This window comes from Salminus brasiliensis, chromosome 8 (genome assembly GCF_030463535.1).
Source record: "Salminus brasiliensis chromosome 8, fSalBra1.hap2, whole genome shotgun sequence".
Classification (NCBI taxonomy): domain Eukaryota; kingdom Metazoa; phylum Chordata; class Actinopteri; order Characiformes; family Bryconidae; genus Salminus; species Salminus brasiliensis.
The window spans coordinates 7,640,214-7,659,551 of NC_132885.1; the positions used below are offsets into that span (position 1 = coordinate 7,640,214).

The 19,338-nt window shown below is 42.8% G+C and overlaps 2 protein-coding genes across 2 annotated transcripts; one reads left to right on the plus strand and one right to left on the minus strand.

Annotated features, from left to right (window-relative positions):
* Positions 1 to 653: 653 nt before the first annotated feature.
* ube2al (ubiquitin conjugating enzyme E2 A, like) lies at positions 654 to 4,646 on the plus strand. The gene is made up of 6 exons (XM_072685004.1): positions 654 to 809; positions 1,552 to 1,632; positions 1,991 to 2,016; positions 2,121 to 2,210; positions 3,075 to 3,163; positions 3,723 to 4,646. Exons 1-6 carry the CDS (start codon positions 766 to 768, stop codon positions 3,849 to 3,851), a joined length of 459 nt encoding a protein of 152 aa, XP_072541105.1. The 5' UTR covers positions 654 to 765; the 3' UTR covers positions 3,852 to 4,646.
* A 2,548-nt stretch (positions 4,647 to 7,194) lies between these two features.
* ing1 (inhibitor of growth family, member 1) lies at positions 7,195 to 11,498 on the minus strand. Its single transcript, XM_072685005.1, has 2 exons — positions 11,194 to 11,498; positions 7,195 to 8,194 (listed from the first exon to the last, which is right to left on the minus strand). The coding sequence occupies exons 1-2, from the start codon at positions 11,330 to 11,332 to the stop codon at positions 7,401 to 7,403; spliced, it is 933 nt and encodes a 310-aa protein (XP_072541106.1). The 5' UTR covers positions 11,333 to 11,498; the 3' UTR covers positions 7,195 to 7,400.
* Positions 11,499 to 19,338: the final 7,840 nt, after the last annotated feature.

Genomic DNA, 19,338 nt, shown 5'->3' on the forward strand with positions numbered 1-19,338 from the left:
CTGAGAATTTCCCCACTGTGGGACTAATAACGGATTATCTTATCTTAAAAATACTCCTTTCCAATAACATTAATTGGGGAAAACGTGGATTTGTGCTTGCTAACTCACCCTAAATTAACTGCACAGACTTGTTAATAATAAAAGTAAATATCTGACATTATAATCAGGGTCTGTGCTTTTACCAATAACAGATTTCTGCTGAAACCGCAGGAGCCTTTTCCTAGTATCCCATTAAATAAAGCTGAATGAGGCACAAAACAGACCACAAATCACGACAAAAATGGATGATTTCCATCAGCAGAGTCCTCCTCCACCTCCTCCACCTCCTCCTCCTGCACTGCACTCCCCCTCAGCAGCAGCAGCAGCAGCAGCACCGCAAAAAGCAACAGCACGTCATTGCTGCTCCTCCAACACAGACTTTCCCAACACCGCGCACAGGAGGGGAGCGCTGCACCACAGTACTATCACTAGCACATGTCTGATTAGTCACTTTGCACAAATTTTACATCATCACTCTTTACATATGAAACTAAAAAATAAAAACTCTACTTGCGTTTTATAAGATTCACTGTAGGAAAAATTAATAAAGCACAGCAGTCCCGTCCTCCCCTATGTCCCCAACATGGTACAGCCTGCGACTCCTCATGTAGTCACTAGCGTAGCTAGATAGCTGGGGAGTAGCTGTAGTTTACCGGAGGTATCCAGACGGTCTCCTCTACGATACAGCGTAAATTTGTACTTGTGAGCCTGGTTAGAGGGCTAACTATGTCGACACCTGCTAGAAGGAGACTTATGAGAGATTTTAAAAGGTAAATATGTGATGTGTCGGTGGCGGGGAGCGTGTCAGCTGGCCGGCCGGCTGGCTGGCTGGCCGCCGGGGTCCCGTTCAGATAGCGTTAGCTAGCCGGTTAGCTGTAGCTGCTGCTTGAAGCACTTACGACACTTCCATGATTATTTTAAAGCTTTAGTAATGCTAAAATATCAATATTAGATGTTTGACAGAGCTTAAATCGTAGGTTGAATGTAGGTAGGTAGCTAGCTAATAGCTAATAGCTAGCTAGCTATACATTGACCAGTAATGGGGAGTCAGCGCTAGCTAGCTAGCTAGCTATCTAGCTAGCATCAAATAGAGAGTATATATATGTAATAATACACATTTTAAAGGCTTGAGAGGTTAAAATAAGTTGACTACGTACTTATAACATTGATTTGATGTTTGTACGGTTTAATATTTACCGTTTAGGTTCGCTAAACGTGGCTATTTACAGCTAGCCTAGCTTAGCTTAGCTTAGCTCCGTTCCTAATAGTGTTTATTAGCTAAGAGCTGATGATGGGTGTCATGCAGTTATCTTTTTAAATGTTTTAAAGCTATTTAAGCGATTTATGGTCGTAAAAACATGATGTCTAGCCGACGTTAGCCCTGCTCTTTACCCTACCGGCTAAAGTGGCTACTAGCTAGCTAGCTATCTAGCTTAATATCTGGTGTTTACGGCCTTACTGGTCTTCTGGTACTTGTCGTGTGTCATGGGCTCATGCTATTTCCTCCCCCAGGCTCCAGGAGGATCCCCCAGCCGGGGTCAGCGGTGCCCCATCCGAGAACAACATCATGATCTGGAACGCGGTGATTTTTGGGTAAGCTGGGAGGACGCAGGCGCAGGTTTCAGGCCACACTTGTGGCTCCTACAGGGTGATTGTGAGCTTAAGACCTTAACTGATCGATAGATTTGAAGATCTAGATTTGTAAGCCACTCACACGTGCTTATATGTGGTTTGAAGTGCTGTAACCTGATCTGGAGGTAAATCACCTCGCCTGGGAGGGTAGCTAGCGACACCTATGTGTCCCAAATAAAGTTGCCCTAGATATTTAGCTAAGGCTCTTTCTTTCTTGTTTGTGACCAAATCTTTTTACCTCATGTAATCACTTCTGAATGTATGTGTTACCACCTCCTCCTCTCTCTCCCTCTCTATCTATCTATCTCCAAACATACAGCCCAGAAGGCACGCCTTTTGAAGATGGTAAGCTTGCTGCATACGGTTATTGATTGATTTATTAGAGTTGATCAGCTTGTCCGGACCGAATACAGTTAAATATAACTGGTTTGTTTAAACCTCCTCCACAGGTACGTTCAAGCTAACAGTTGAGTTTACAGAAGAATACCCCAACAAGCCACCGACTGTGCGATTTGTCTCCAAGATGTTTCATCCAAATGGTGAGTGGTTAGTCTGGCCTGTCTTGGAGCTTCATGATGGAAATTCATATGAACTGGAACCTGAATATGTGGTTGGATATCTAGTACATGTTTGCTTAACCTAACCATTGTACATACAAACCCACACTCAACAACAAACCAAAGGGTGACGGGGTTCTTTGACTTTGTTTTGAGCAAAACATACAGACTATTTCACCATTTGAGCATTTTAATGGTTCTTTGGGCACACTCGGATCCACGAGTATCATTTTAATATGCAAGCTTCTGATCGTAGACCTTCTTCAAGGCATTTAGCACCGTATACAAAAAAGAAACAGCACTTGATTAGCCTGTATTACACTTGTAGTCATAGATCTAAGACCAACAGTGTCCATAGCACTGTTGTTTTCATTTGCTACTTACCTTTGCCTTATAAAAGGTCTCTGACCGAATATTTGCACAGATCTGAGAGTGCAGATGCTTTTCTTACATTTTATTTTCGCTTCTTTTGGCTCCAGCACTTTATTTTTGTCCTGAATCCAGACGAGCGGTGACAGAATGCTTTTTCTTCTACTGTAAAGTTACTATTTTAGAGATGCAAGGTTTTCTTTGTGTGACAATTGAGGCAAAATTATAACTGATGCCCAAGACATTGTTTGTTTTAAGGTGTTTTGTGCTTTTATCTTCAGGGCAGAGGATGTATTACTATTTCATCATTATCAGCATTAATTATAGAAGCTCAGAAGAGCTGTAGGATTACTGGTCGTTTTTATTTGCTATCCAAGTGATCATTTATAGTCTTGGTTATATTATAGTCTAAACATCACATTTATCACATGTTTTGCTGAACTCTCACTCTCTTTGTCCTCCCCTGTTTGTCCTCAGTATATGCAGATGGCAGCATTTGCCTGGATATTCTTCAGAATCGTTGGAGTCCTACATATGACGTTTCATCTATCCTGACCTCAATTCAGGTCTGTAAGCAGAGATAAAAATATTGATGAAAGTAAAAGATAGCAAGCACTGGACAAAAGCAGCATATTGATATCTAGCCTATTTATTCTATTAGGCTTTTGGCCTAATTTGGGCTTCAGTGATCAGTCTGTTCTGAGACTTGCTTGCATTTGAGATGAGATAAGATAATCCTTTATTAGTCCCGCAGTGGGGAAATTCTCGAACTTCACCGTACAGGTGACCGCTGGTTCTCTATGTACAATGGGTTTGTACACAGGCAGAAGATGAACCAGATTGTGCTCAGAGATCAGTTGATGTATGTCTCAGAATTAACATACATGGACATTAACAGCTAGTTTTACTATAAGTTCAAACTGCTGTTAAAGTTGAAATTTGAGCATTATGATTGAGATTATGATTATTATGATTGCTTTAAGAGTTAGTATTGATTTGCAGGACCTTTGACTTTATTACGGAATATCTATTTATAATGGAATATCTAAAGATGAATGATAAGAATTGTCAATTGTTTTTAATATTCACTCCTGAATATATATATATTTTTTTCTATATCTACAGTCTCTCCTAGATGAACCAAATCCCAACAGCCCTGCAAACAGCCAGGCAGCTCAGCTTTATCAGGAAAATAAGCGGGAATATGAGAAACGGGTGTCAGCTATCGTTGAGCAGAGCTGGAGAGACAGTTGACCACACACTCACTGTTTTTCTTTTTTGTGGCTGTTGGTGGGAGAATATAACCGATATTTCTTTTGTTTTTAAGTTTTTATGCACTTTACTTACTTTGCCATAGAGGATCATGGTTTCTGTTCGTTTGACTGCGTTGACGTTGTCTCATGCACGACTAATTTTGAATCTGGTGCAAATGTTCAAACATTACAAACTCTGAATGGCTTCAACCTTTTCCTTTTTTTTTTTTTTTTCTTTTTACTGAAAGAAACTATTGGTCTGTTTTTCCTTTTAAGGAAACTGTGAGTAGCAGAGCTGGCGAATGAATTAATTTACAGAGCTCCACTGGAGTAACATCACTCAAACTTAAACTCTTATGTCTGGCAAGCGCTACACGGCTCCAAGTCTTCGGATCTTTCTCACATCAAGTGAAGGACTGTGGACATGCTAACAGTGCTCCAAGGGTGAGGTTGGTTTGAGCAGTTTGGGGAGACCAGGTAGTGCATTCCTGACTTTTGCTGTTTACTTCATTCTCTACTCTGAAGTAACACCTGCTCTGCCAATGTGATTCTATCCACGGTCTGGCCCACTACAGTGATCTTCAGCTGTCTTCAGTATTTCAGGATATTCTTTTACTTTTGCCAACCCTAGTCTTTGGTGTTGTATGCTGTTACATGCATGAATGCCTGAGTGTGTGCCCATAGTAAGCCTAGTAATCTTGTATATAAGAAACACTACTGAATATATGTACAGATTTTGCACTGATTGTCAGTCATTTTTCCAGCACTTGTAAATAAATAAACAAATTATCCTGAAGACTTGAAATGCAGATTTTTCTGCTACCGAAGATCATATACACTAACCAGCCAAACCATGAACACCCATTGTGCTGCCACAGCAGATCTGATCATTTCTGGCTCTGAAGGTGTCTAGTGGTATCTGCTAGATCCTTGGTAAGTCCTGTAGGTTGTGAGGTGGGGCCTCCATGGATTGCATCAATGGGCCTTAGGTGCACCCAACAAGACCTGCCCAGTGTTTTGGAGATGATCTGACCCAGTTATCTAGCCATCATAATTTGGTTCCTGGATGAAGATGATTGCTTGTCAGTGGTGCTAATGTTATGACTAGTTGGTGTAGGTTATTACTGATACAATTAAAGTGGTTATCTGAACAATGCCAGAGAAGAAGCACTTGGGCCTTATTTGCTGACAGTTTCTCAAGAAGAAATTTCTTCCTGAAACCCTCGTACACCACTTTCATAAAGATTTTGGCTTTCACCAATGTTTTTTTTGGGGGATTTGCTCAATGAGATCCATCATTACAAGAGCAGAGCTGTGAACAGTTCTGCACTTTAAAAGCACGTCATGAATTGGACCTAGACTTTCTGTTGGAACAAATTTAAGAAAATGCATAGGAAGCTATTGGTGAATGAGGCCCAATGTTTCTTCACCCTCACACCTATCTCTTTTACAAACATCTTCCTTCATTAAACCAAAAGGGGTTCTTCCGTGCCACTGTTTAGAGAACCATCTGAACCAGCAGGAGTAGCTACCCATGTTGTGGCAGCCCTAAATTCTACAGCTCCTTCTAAAGCTTAGAAGCTACAAAGCAGTCAGTCTGAATCTCAACGTGTAAAGCAACTTACTTGCCCTGAACTGACCGAGTGCTTTTGTACACAGCAACGGAGGAAGAGGGAAAAAAAACCCTTTGTGGAACACAATGTGCTGGTTTCCTGCCCCCCTGCGCTGGTCGCTAGTCAGAGGGTACAGAATAGTTCTTGCCAAAATGGAAAGAGTGACCACAATCACAATGGTAACAGCACATGATGAATGTACAGTTTTGGGTTGTCAATTCGATAAGCTGATATTCATGAAAAGGCCCACAACTCCATGCTTAAACTGCAGTTTTATTGCAGCACTGAAAAAGATAAACATACAAAACTGTGTAGAAATGGCACTGCTATAAGAAATGTGAACAGATGAACAGATCAGAGACCATGAAGGCAGTCTGTAGGATGGCCATGACTGTTTTTCAGCAATCCTACAGTTCTCATGTAACCCTTAAAAGAACACTGCAGTGTTTCCCAGCCTAATCTCTATCTGCTGAATCTGTGGCATAGGGTCAAACATCTTTCCTAATAATTTTCCTCAGAAAAGTAGCAAGAATACTGGCTCACCACTAATACTAATAATAGAAGCCAATGGTCTTTTTATTCCTTGGTGAAGGAAACTGTCTGTGGTAATCAGTCGTATGCCACAGAAGCAGATATTAAGTTGAAAAAATACTGGATAACTCAGTATAACTGCATAATTATGTACACCAATCAGCCATAACATTAGCACCACTGACAGGTGACATGAAACACCTTGATTATCTTCATCTACAGCGGCCCCATCTGTCAAGGGGTGGCTATATTAGGCACGCAGTGAACAGTTCGTTCTTGAAGGTGATGATGTGTTAAAGGCAGGAAAATGGAAAAGCACAACAAAAAGTGTCACACTGTGATGAATAGGCCAGACGACTGAGTCAGAACATGTCCAAAACGTCAGGCAGGTCTTGTGGGGGCAGTGGACCTATGAAAAGTGGTCCAAGAAAGGACACCCGGTGAACCGGCGACAAGGTCATGGGCACCTAAGGCTCATTGCTGTGGTCCATAGAGGTCCCACCTCACAACTTGAAGGATCTGCTGATAACGTGTGGATGCCAGATACCACAGAACACCTTCAGAGGTCTTGAAAATGAGCAGATCTGTTGTGAACCTACTCAACATTAGACAGGTGATGCTAATGCTATGGCTGATTGGTGTATTTAACACTGAACACCTTGATGCTAAACGAACTGTTAGCATTAATACAGAAGTCCACACTGTTGTAACGGTAAGCAAGGTTTCTCAACCCAGCCCTTGGGGACCACCAGACTTTCCACACAGTTGCTCTCAGCTAGCATCTATTGTACAAAAATCAAGGTGCTTTGAGTGATGCCATAGAATACTTTTTGGTTCCATAAAGATCCATGTTTGTAGTAGAGATGAGAGTGTGAGGAACCTTTATATCAAGTTACGGTTCTTTAGATCTTTAAAAGGTTTTTCCTCTCAGGAAAAACATGCGTCTTAATGGACCCAAAAATGTTTTTTTTAAGGCATTGCTCTAAATTTTTGAGTGTACTTGCAAGGTATTTTACAAACATCCAATATTTTTGAAATGTGTGGGGGGAGTTGGGGATGATGAGTTGGGGTGGTGATCCTCCAACATCCTGCCCTCACTAACTACGCTGAATGCAATCAAATCCTTACAGCAAAGCTCCTCCAAAATCTAGCAAAAAAGCCTTCTTCCCTGGAAAGTAGAGACAGTTACTCCAACAAAAGCAGGATTAACTCTTTTTTAATAGTCTTGCTTTCAGAAATAACAGTAAATGAATGAGCAGGTGTCCCAATACTTTTGTCCATACGGTGTATGTTGGGAGCTAGGGAAAAGCAAAAATGTAGACTTGGGCCCAGAAGACTTAGGGTTTAGAAACACTTGTATAAAGAGGGTCAACAGGTGGGTGTGCAGATGGAAACTAGGTAAGAGGCTACCTACTGTACGCCCTCTCCTTTTTGGACCTCTCTAAGGCTTTGTCCATGGTCTTCTCGTTCTCTCCTCTGCACTTTGGGCAGTACCACTTCCCCTTGGGCTTGTGGTGAAGGCCAACGCAGGAGAAGTGAAACCATTCGATTGGGCACTTGTCGTTATCGCAGCATATCATCTCTCCGTAGGACACCTGCTCGCACAGGCAGTAGGTGGGCTCGTTCGGGTCGATGGGCAGGTCCGTTGGCGAAGCCTCTCGATCCTGCTTGGATTTTGACCTCTTCCTCTTTTTGGCCGACGATGACGTTGACATCTTGGGCTTCTTATCTTTTGGCGTTGCCACACTGACGTCTTCGCTGTGGTCCAAGCTGTAGTTGGTGTTGTCTCGGTTCTCTGAGCCGCTCTTTTGCCTTCGTGACCGCTTCGCCCCAGCCTTGTCCACCGACCCTGGTGTCTCGTCTCGCTTTCTGTCTGTGCATGGTTTGCTCAGTGATAGCAGTGGAGTGGACAGTGGTGTCACCGTTACTGGGGTTAAAGCAGGAGAAGAAGCACTGCCCACAGACACAGTGCTCTCTGGCGAGCTCTGGCAGGCCTGGAAAAGCTCTACCTGCCACTCAAACTGCCGACTGCGGTTCTCCACCAGCTCCACCATCTGGCCTGCGATCTGGATCTTCTCATCTCCGAGCTCTTGAGCGCGGATCAGGGAGCGCTGTATGCACTGGAGGAGACGGCGCCTCAGCACGGGGTCTGATCCTTGCTGGTGTCGCTCATAAGCATCACTGAGCTCTTTCAGGATCTCTGAGAAACCAGACAGATAAAAACATAAATGAGCTGAATTAAGTAGTTCAGATAATAAAAAAAATATTTACTACATTATGACTGACAGGATGAGGCCCTGTTTACACCCAGTCACTTCATGGCTCTTTGGGATCAGGATTATATATGGATAAGGGCAAGCCACATAAAACTGCAGGTGTAAACACACCCAGTACTTATTTAAACCAGATTCAAATCCCATCACTCAAACCACTTCAGGATAAAGGATAAAGGATAAAGGTGCACGTATTTGTCACTGAACAGTGTGCACTGTACAGCGAAATGTGTCCTCCGCATTTAACCCATCTGGTAGTGAACACACACTCACACACACATGTGTTAGGGGCAGTGAGTACACACACACCCAGAGCGGTGGGCAGCCAACTCCAGCGCCCGGGGAGCAGAGAGGGTAAAGGGCCTTGCTCAAGGGCCCAACAGTGGCAGCTTGCCGAGCCCGGGAATCGAACCCACAATCCTGTTATCGATATCCCGGCGCTCTAACCGCTGAGCCACCACTGCCTCAGCGGTTCAGGAGGTGGTGTGAGACACATCTGAGCCACGTTTGAACACAGCCATAAATACCAATAATCATTGTCACACAATGAGCCAATGTGCATATTTCGTCCCACACAGAAAACTGACAGTGTACATAAAATAATATAAAATAATAATAATAATAATAATAATAATAATAATAATAATAAAATACATTCAGATTTATTTAAAATAATAAAAACAATTTGTTTATTGAGCTAATCCAAACATGATGTCTAAAAATATAGTATCTGGTAAGTAAATACATCAACTACATTAAACCAAACCCATAAAAAACAATTTAAAAAGTTTTATTGAAACACTGAAAAAATTGTAGCCATGCAAACTAGTGTTGTAAAATGTTGAATACAAACTTATAAATTTGCCAAAAATGTTTGTGTCTGTACCAGCTGTACCCCCCCAAAAATATTATATATATTGTAATAAATACAGTACAGGCCCATTGAAAATGACTGTCTCTAAAATAAGGTTCCTACAATGTGTGGGGAGCTCCTGTCCCATTAACCCTTCTCAGAGTAAAGAACTGTACTAATGTCCTCCTAGTCTCATTGGTCCCAGTCTTATTTTAAGTCAATGTGAGACTGAATCTCTTTTAATTGTCTCACTAAAGACTTAACTACTTTGTCTCATTTATAAATAATATTAACAGTAAAAAAGTGCAAGATCTCTTTTATATAAGTCAGTATCTTAGACATTTGCTCTCATGCTGTCAAATCAGTGTAGAAAACCTCATGCCTGTTCTCATATTTCTCCAGAACATTCTCTTAAAGGGGATCTTAAAAAATCTCTTAAAAGAAATTTTAGATAAGTCTACACAGTCAGAAGAGCTTCCAGTAGTAAACTAGACCTAGACGTCTGTAAAGTTTAATAACAGTCTCTAAAGTTCCTTTACAGAAAGATGTTTTCATATAATTCTGGTACATGTTGCCCGAGACATCGAGGTATAGTTGTTTTGAGAAGGTGAGAATAGTTCTGACCAGAGGAGGACGGGTCGGGTCCCCCTTGTGAGTCTTGGTTCCTCTCAAGGTTTCTTCCTCCAGCTCTGAGGGAGTGCTTTGTTGCCACTGTCGCCGTTGGTTTGCTCACTGGGGGTCTTTGATCCTTCATGTCTGCTTTTATTAATTCTTTTACTAATCACTAATTATGTAAAGCTGCTTTGTGACGACAACAGTTGTAAAAAGCTATACAAATAAATCTGACTATTTATTTATTTTAATACAAATGCAGGGAGTTATGAGGCACAAATAGTCCCGTAAGAAAATGAATTACTAAGTTATAAGTTATGGATATTGAACTGGATATATTTGTGCTGTGGACATCGAGGCCCTGGGTTCCTATTATTGCCACTAAATCAGGGGATATGGCACTATTTTATGGATTTATTTTCAAATATCATGATAAATTCAGCTCTAATGAGACACAATTTGCTTTTCTGACTTTTTGTGGATGTGTGTGAGATATTTTATTAATCATAAATCCCCAGCAAACTTCACTATTAGTCCTAGGATCTCTCTCATCCAGTGATTCTTCATTAATACAGCATTACACTGCTTTATTTATCCCGAGATAAGAAGAAAACTTGATGTTAGGGTTCTCCTGACCCAGTACCCTAGGTTCCCCCACCAGTGTACTGGAGACCACGTGGTTGGGTCCCTGTGTTTACCTCCAGAGAGGACAGCAGGGCTCACCGCAGTTCACACGCCTACATGTTGGTGTAGATCCATCGTTTACCTCCCCATACTACTGTATACCCCACAATAAAAGTTATAAAATACACCTTAGATAGTTTAACTACGGAATAAAGCCCTAAATACTTGCCTTTCCTTCCTTAAAACATCTTAAAAACGGAGTTAAAGAAGTTAAAGAAGTTACTAATGAACGCTAACCGACGTTTTTCCTAACTATTTCACCAGATTATTGAATTATTTATTAAATTATTAGCTAATTAACATGTTGGAAGGTTGGATATGTTGATATTTGTGTGTTTTAATGTTTTAATAAATGTTTAAAAGTCGCATTACGAACTGGTTAGCTATCTAGCTCTAAAAGACGAATTATAAACCTTTAATGTCACTTTTTTTGCCGAAATTAGACAAATTAAATCCTTCCCATAACGTATAGTGTTTTAAAACATGTGTATTATATATTTTAAGGGGCGTAAGTTATACTTTTAGCAACGTAGCCATTTAGCAATCCAGAAGGTAGGAATCCACTCCGGGATTCCTGCTGCGCTCCAATCCACTCCGGGATTTTGCTCCAACTGCCTGGGCAGCTCTGCTGCAGCTGTGCTGCAGCAGAGCTGCCCAGGCAGTTGGAGCAAAATCCCGGAGTGGATTGGAGCGCAGCAGCGTGTTTACACTCATATTTAACACATTTAATGGCTTATATATGGAGGTTTCTTTCAGTAATCATGCTCAGCGACCAACCTTGATATTTCCCGTCTATTTCCCTCATCAGTGAAACACATCTTTGCAGATCCAGCGGTAAGGATTCAACCAGGTCCAGATATTCCTCTACATAGTTGGTGACAACGTGCAGAGACTCCCCGTTGGCAGGGTTCAGCATGTTGGTTTTTGGAGACTTCCAATATAATCCAGTGTATTCTAGGTGTGTAGATTTCTAGACAAGGTCCGAAAAGTCTCTGATGGCTTTAGTTTTGAAAGAAAAAAAAGCTGAGCTGGACTAATCAGTAAGTTCGCTGCTTGTGTTTTCCCTGCTCCAGCTCCAGCTCCAGCTCCTGCCGCTAGGTGGCGCTTCATAGACGTGAACCACATTGAGGTTCCACTACAGGTCCAAAAGTCCAAGGTTTCTCCTGAAATCATGAGAATGACTAAAATTCCCCCAATTTCTGCAGGAAATGCAATTTCTTCTCTTCCAGGAAGGCTAAATATACACGTGATGCTGAAACATTGCTGTGAGGATTTGATTGTGATCAGCCCTGAGCAACATTGTAGGGAGGTCAGGTGGGTACTGATGTTGCATGGTTAGTTCTGGGTCACAAATGGGTTGGATGGAGCTCCATCACTTAAGACAATGTACATTATATGGACAAAAGTATTGGGACACCTGCTTGTGCATAATTTCTTACGGAATCAAGGGTGATAAAAAAGGGTGCATCCTGCTTTAGTTGAAGGACCTGTCTCTAGTGCTCAGGGAGGGCATTATTTTTGGAAAATTGCTGTGAGGATTGGGTTGTGTTCAGTGACGAGAGCGGTAGTGAGGTCAGAATAGTGGATGATCACCACCCAGCCTCATTCCCAACTCCCCAGCTCACCCCAAAAGTACCTACAGGTCTAATCAGTCGGCTAAACTCTAAATGTTAGACCCTCCAAAATGGTAGAATAAGATAAACAAGAAGTTATAAACAATCAAATAATAATAATAATAAAAATAATAATAATAATAATAATAATGTAAAGGGTTAAGTATAGGGATGCTTATATACAGCAATTCTTTATAAGTGTGATGGCGTGAGGGAAGAAGCTTTTCTACATAGTCCTTTTAGGCGTATGTTTGTGGGTTTGTTTAGTTTGTGTTTTTAAGAGCAGTGATCCTTTCAGAAAAAAAGTGATGACGTAATTACATGCCAGCCCATCAGATCTGCCACTAATGTCCTGAAGAGGTCACCCTTGCATTGGTAATGCGATTTCAGTGCCCAGAACTGCCCAGAGCTTTTTATTCTTAGGCCCCCAGTCCGAACTCATGGGCAGTTCTGAGTTTTAAGATCTAAAATCCTCAAAAAAAAAAAAGGTTCAACAATAATAAACGAGAGCCCAATAAAGCTCTAGTTTATGGCCCTGGGAAACACCATAGCTACTGCTAGGGTACTGACTGGGTATTGTGTACACCGTACTGTATTGGGAGACCATTACTGATTCATGAACTTGCAAAAGTATTGGGACACCATCATTCACTGTTTCTTCTGAAATAAAACAACTGATCCGTATAACTTTTGTGGGAGTAACTGTCTCTACTGTCCAGGGAGGGCTTTGACTAGATTTTGGAGGAACATTGTTGTGAGGATTTGATTGCATTCAGTGACTTCAGGATGTTGGATGATCATCTCCCCACCTCATCATCCCCAACTCCCTAACTCATCCCAAAAGTACTGGATGGAGCACCAACCTTCATCCCAGAGAACACAGTTCTTCCACTGCTCCACAGCTCAGTGCTGGGGGGCTTTATAGCCCTCTAGCCCACGCCTGGCATTAGGCAGCATGCTGCCTATAGGTTCATGTTCATAGAGAGTACTGTTTATGACAGGGTTGTGGGTTTGATACCTGGGCTCGGCAAGCTGCCACTGTTGAGCCCTTGACAGTTGGCTGCCCACCGCTCTGTGTGTGTGTCTGTGCTCACTGCCTCTAATTCACTAGTGTGTGTGTGTGTGTTCACTACCACAGATGGTGTGTGTATGTGTGTGTGTGTATGTGCATTTGCACATCTTCATGCAGTGTCTGGGTGCAACTTAAAGTAGCTGATTGCCTTCATTGGAAGGGGCGTCCACAAACATTTAGGCATATGTTGTGTGTGTGTATATGGTTTTAAGTAAGAATATATTATGACCCAATTATTAACTGCAAAAATGCATACACTACCAGTCAGAAGTTTTAGAACACCCCCAATTCCAAGCTACTTTTCTTATTTTGCTGTCTTAGCAATGATGTTCTTACTGCCACTCTACCTGCAGTCAAACCTGCAGCTTCAAGTCTTCTCCTCAAAGTTGAAACCAAGACTTGGAACAGTGTTAAGCTGATGAGCTACAAGGTGCTGTCATGTGAGCCTCCTATCGCACAAGCCGTCGACTCTCAGAGAGTTAAACTCGTCTTCTGATGCTGGGGTGGATTCGAGTCTGAGTCTGAGCTCTTCCTGTATCAGAACTCTTCAATTTCCTCTAGTTTCCAAGAGTCTTCTGATGGTGTAGGAGACTGCAGACCCCTGGTTTAGAATGTTCTTGGCCTTCTTGCACAGTGCTCGATCTCCACACCGAGTACACCCCCACCTTAGGCTGATGTGTGGTGTGGTCTATAGCCTGCTAATGCCAAATTTGCTCAAACGCAGGCTGTACTGTAGCTATTCCTGAGGTATATATGGCGCTGTTTCAGCAGTTCCTGCATTGATGTCCCGGGGGAAATGGTGTCTTGGACAACAATGTCTCACAGGGCATGATGCTCACTCATGCTCACTGAATAATATATTGGGCATGAAAAAGTGATGCAAAATATACGCTGTTTTCCCCACAGACACCGGACGTCAGCTGGGAGATTTATGGGAGAACCTGGAACAGCCATTGAGACAGGTTTCCGCCATAATCACTGAAATAACAAATGATGGAATATCTTCTGGTATTCTGGTGAAGCCAGGAATGGTTTCCACTAGACACTCATATAATTGGAGTTCTGAGAAGTTTCATCGTTTAATGTTGTGGTGAAGGTGTGGAAAACATTGTCTCAGTGAATCCTTGGATAATCCCTTTTTCCCGCATCCCTTTTTCCATTATTGCAGAAGCTGCCTGTTGTCTCATTTTTAAACTGCCTTAAGTAGCATTGCAGCAGGTTTGTGTGCACAGTGTTGATGTGATCTGATTATTAGTCTCGCAGTGAATGAATGTGTCCACAAATGCACTCAATAAAAATACAATTTGCGGTCACACTCAGTGGCGTAGCCAGGAATTAATTTGAGAAGGAGATGAACTATGCTAAATTAAATCATAGTGCATAAACAGCAGAATTACACTGATAAGTGCTACATGCTCATGCATTTTGTGTGGATGCCAGACAGCAGAAGCAGCGGTGTGTTGAGAATTTGTCATTTCATAATTTAAGGCTTATCTATAACATAATCTTGCCATTTTATTAAGGCTAATATGCAGTTGAAATCAGATATTCATATGACAGTTCCACTGAGATACAGTAATAGGAGAAAAAGACATTTTGCCTTTTTAAGGGACCCTAGAATAAATGTCTTAGTATAGCTGAATAATTAGATTTTGGTATGTGGAACTGACAAACTGTCAACCTCAAACACTGTTGTCTCTTCATTGAAAAGCAAATCTAGCATAACTAAAACAGAGCTGTAAAACAGGCCAGTTCCAAAACCCTAAAACTGTTACATCACAGTCTTGACTCGTTAACCCCGCCCACTAGTGAAAGCAGTGTTTTTGCTATATGTGCGTTACAGCCATGGCCTCGCCCCTGCAAAATGACTGCCCCCACTGCTTCAGAGCTTTATGAAATGTCATGAAATTGCAATTACAAAACTCTGTAGAGGGCTTTTCATTTGAAACGATGGTTACAGGAAGGGAACCTAGTCTTCCTATCGCTACAAGAGGCAAGAAGGAGGGAGAAATAAAGACAGGGAGAGGAGAGAAGAGAGAGAGAGAGAGAGAGAGGTAGATTAAACTAGCAAATGTGAAGCTAGAAAGGTTTCACCATTCACAGTGAAGCGTGAAGTCTGTTGCACGCTGTCTGGTCCAGCAGTGCTTTTATACAGAGTAAAGGTTTGTAAATGATACATTTTTGGCATAAATGTTAAAAGCTTAATTTACGTCCATTAATACAGATCAGCTGCAGATTCTTAACCAATGACTTGTTCCCTAAAAAGGCCTTTTTTTTACATTAGTTTTCAGTTTTAAGTTCATATTTCCTCTCCAAAAGCCCTGGCATTTTACTGCTTACCTTTGTACCATTTGACGTCACTGGGCTTTGTACCATTCCAGGTCATTCAGTAGACTTGAAGTGCTTAAATGTCAATAAAAACTGGACAAAGTGTGTTCTAAAACTTTTGACTGGTAGTGTAAGTACGTAAGTATTCCACCTGTGAATAGAAGCTTCAGGTTTACACAGATGGAGATGTTGCCTTAATGACACAATTGGCTCATAATTAGCCTCCACCTGCGAATAATTAAAAAAGTTTACGGCCTTCTGGATGCAGGACCCCTTATTCCAGGTTGCTTACAAGCAGAAATGGGGCAAAAATGCATGGTCCTGATTGGTTACTCCTGTCTCCTACATGGCAGCTTGGGGACCTTTGTTGACCTTTTATGAACAGCATTAATAGACTGTTACTACTCAACCTAATGTTATTTGACACATTCAATTAGCTGTGCTGTATGTGTGTTATTTTACCCACCCCACCCCACCCCACCCTGCCCATTAACACCTCTGGTCACGTGATCTACATTGTGTGAACCTGGTGTGATAAATGGACAGATACAGAAATGGTCCAGCAAGTCTTGTGACGTGGTAAATTTGCCAATCCGGCAGGACAGGGCCCCCCCCCCCTACACCAGCACAGTCTGAGCATTGGAAATAATTTATGGGTCTATTTTATTATGAATTATAATATATGTATCAGTTTACCTCACAATATTAGAGAAGAAAAAGGTCACTGAAATGTGGTAATGTGTTACTGAGTGCGGAAAGTGAGCGTAATCTTAGTGGACAGGCTCTCCTGGAGGCCAGCACAGTCTCTTACGCACGTCTGGCAGGCTGGTGCCGCAAAAGTGCTGCCTTTTACGCTTTCCCCAGTCAATGGACAATTCAGAGCTTTGGCGTAATTTAGGTTAGTTTCCACATTAACACCCCCTTAAGGGCTGAGGGCGAGCTGTGTACGGCGAGAGGGTGCTCCTCTGGGCCTTGGAGAATGTATGAGTGTTTTGGAGTCGAGGTGAAGAGAACATTCTTCCCTCGCCCAGGGTTGGCGTCCGCTGCAACAGTATCTCTCCTTGCGTCAGAGAAGCGTAAGAGCAAAGTGATCTGTGTAACCCTCTGTTACGCAAGGTGTGTCTCAGCCACCGGGTCACTGCTGTAGTTGTGGAGGTGCGGTGAGAGACAAGACTTTCAGAGCGTAGCACACAGTAAGGCAGGCAGCTCAATAGTGTCCACTGCTTACTCATCCCAGCGCCTCCCCCAATGGTCTCGCAATGCTAGCGTAACCAGGCTAGCCCTCAAATGCTGATAACGTCCGACTTCTGATCCAATGAGTTTGGGAAACACGTCCTAGAAATTGAGATTCGTTTGTGTTGTGAGTTTTTGTCACATTAGTACGTAAGAGTTTGGAATAGGGACCTGGCATCCATTATATGTCCAAATGTTTGTGGACGCCACTTCTAATGAATGCATTCAGCTACTTTAAGTTGCACCCATTGCTGACACAGATGTGTGAATGCACACAGACACAGTTGTCCAGTCCCTGTAGAGAAGTCCTGCCAATAGAATAGGACTCTCTGGAGCAGATAAATAACATGAACCTATTGGCACCATGCTGCCTAATGCCAGACGTGGGCTAGAGGGGTATAAAGCCCCCCAGCATTGCGCTGTGGAGCAGTGGAAGAACTGTGTTCTCTGGAATGATGGTTGGTGCTCCATCCAGTACTTTTGGGATGAGCTGAGGAGATGATCACCCAACATCCAGACCTCATTAACGCTCTTGTTGCTGAATGCAATCAACCACTGTCCATTAAGGACTACAACAAAAGCATGGTGAACTCTTGTCTAATGCCTTTGATTTCAGAAGAAATGGTAAATCCCAAGGAGAATATGCTGGTGCTGATGATACTGGAGAGCAGCTCATCATCTCCAGGCTCTGCAAGTTATGGAAATACGCGTTGCCACGTGAATCAGACCTCGTGATTACAGCTTTTCCTGGCACAAGACAAAGCAAAAGCTGCCGAGGCAAACAGGGATCCTCACCAGGCTAAAAGCTAATACTAGTCTTTTCCCCACCTTGTTTACTCCCTCAAAAACAAGCTGGACTCCCTCGGCTGAACCAAACTGGAGCTAAACACTCTTCAGAAGGAGAAGTACTGGTTTGTTATGTCTGCTAGGGCTTGAGAAAGCCAAATCTGGAGATGTGAGCGGGGGCAAGGCTAAAAGCTAACCAGATGAAATCTCTTCAGTTTGCTAACAGCACATAGCACAGAGAGGACACAATGAGAGGACGCTGCAGCAGAATATTTGCAGGGTTTTGGTGACAGTGTTAGAACTGTGCACAGTTCACCAGTACACAGTACTGGCATGCCAACATACATCCGCATCTTTGGCGTATCTGCACTTTGTCCTGCGGACCGGTGCTCACTGGCTGCTGTGCCGAATTCCAACTCTGACTTACATAGTACTAAATACAGAAGTCAGTGTGGAGACCACAATACTCAACCTACACTACACTTAGTACTCTTGGAAGAGGTGGGTCTTCAGTCTGGGTTTGAAGACAGTGAGTGACTCTGCTGTTCGGACACCCAGGGGAAGTTCGTTCCACCACTTCGGTGCCAGGACAGAAAGAAGCCTGGATGCTTGTCTTCCTTGGATCTTCAAGGATGGCGGGTTGCACCTGAAGCTCGAGGGGCTGTTCATGCTGATATGCAGGGGCTGGTCCGTTCTTGGCTCGTCTGGATTTGCGAACATGAGAATAAGGGGAGTTCTGGCACTCTTTTTGTTCATCCTTACAGTACTGTACTGATCCACATGCTATAGAAAGCCTGACTCTGAACAGGCTGCGCGCTAAACTGCACGAGTGACGTACATGTCTCTGGTAGCGGTGGTTCTCATGCACGCACAGGTCCATGATTTAGATTCAGATTCTGTAGCTCTTGGCGGAAAGCATGCCGGCACTCAGCGGCGGGTTTCTCCCCACTGATCTCCCACCATAGCAATTACAAGCCATTTAAATCTGTGTCGGTACATTAATTACCGCGCCCGTGCTTTAATTACAATACTTAGCTGTTCTCCTGTGACATTTCCAGGTCTGATTCACGTCACTTTTTTGCAGCACTTTTCTTTGTGATGCATTTTTCTATGTGACTTCTGGTAGTCATATGGAGCTTTTTTTAGCGCTTGAGCATTAGTAATCTCACAGTGTTTGCACCTTGACGCTCACTGTAGTCTTCAGTGGGCAGATATATGGAGATGAGGAATTCCTCCAGGCTGCTCCAAGCTCGCCGCATTGATCTGAAACTCTGCGTAGCAAACTCTTTTTTTATTTACCAACTCTCATGAGGACGTGCTGCAGGGTCGTTCGTCATGTCGAGTCACACCATATGACGTGGTCTCTGTGCAGGTCACTCTCTGAAAGAGCACAGTCCGGTGGTGGCCTTGTTTTCGTACTGGTCCACAATCATGGAAGCTCTTTTCACACTCAAAACCAGAGACTAATCTGCGTCATTTACACCAGCAGCCCTTAAAGCAACACCATGTAGCAATTTTATCTTAAAACGGCAGCTTCAGAATCCTCTTGATGCTCACCTGACTGTAACAGGGAGAATGGCGTCTCTGTAATTGCCACTCCAGGCTGGAACGCTGCTACTGCACTATGAGACCTCTCAGCAAAACTGTGTAACACTGCGAAATCTGAATCATATTAGTGTAAAATCCTCTAATATTACTGTACTGCCTCAGTCCACATAGTTTTTAAGCCTTCAGATTCAGGTTCTGTTTCTCCCAGCTTGTCCAGAAATGCATGTGTACAGCTGTCCACAAGGGGGCGCTCAAAGAAAGATTTGTGTCTACACCAGTGGTGTAAAAGTGAATCACACTCCCCAACTGTAACATCTATTTAAGCCCTGCCTTCTCGCCACA

What these genes read in the sequence shown, in the direction of transcription:
- ube2al (XM_072685004.1), top strand. Translation starts at nt 766, where the DNA reads ATGTCGACACCTGCTAGAAGGAGACTTATGAGAGATTTTAAAAG. An exon ending in TGGAACGCGGTGATTTTTGG is followed by an intron (nt 1,633 to 1,990) that starts GTAAGCTGGGAG and finishes CCAAACATACAG; the next exon opens with CCCAGAAGGCACGCCTTTTG. An exon ending in AGGCACGCCTTTTGAAGATG is followed by an intron (nt 2,017 to 2,120) that starts GTAAGCTTGCTG and finishes CCTCCTCCACAG; the next exon opens with GTACGTTCAAGCTAACAGTT.
- ing1 (XM_072685005.1), bottom strand. Translation starts at nt 11,332, where the DNA reads ATGCTGAACCCTGCCAACGGGGAGTCTCTGCACGTTGTCACCAACTAT. An exon ending in AATAGACGGGAAATATCAAG is followed by an intron (nt 8,195 to 11,193) that starts GTTGGTCGCTGA and finishes CTGGTTTCTCAG; the next exon opens with AGATCCTGAAAGAGCTCAGT.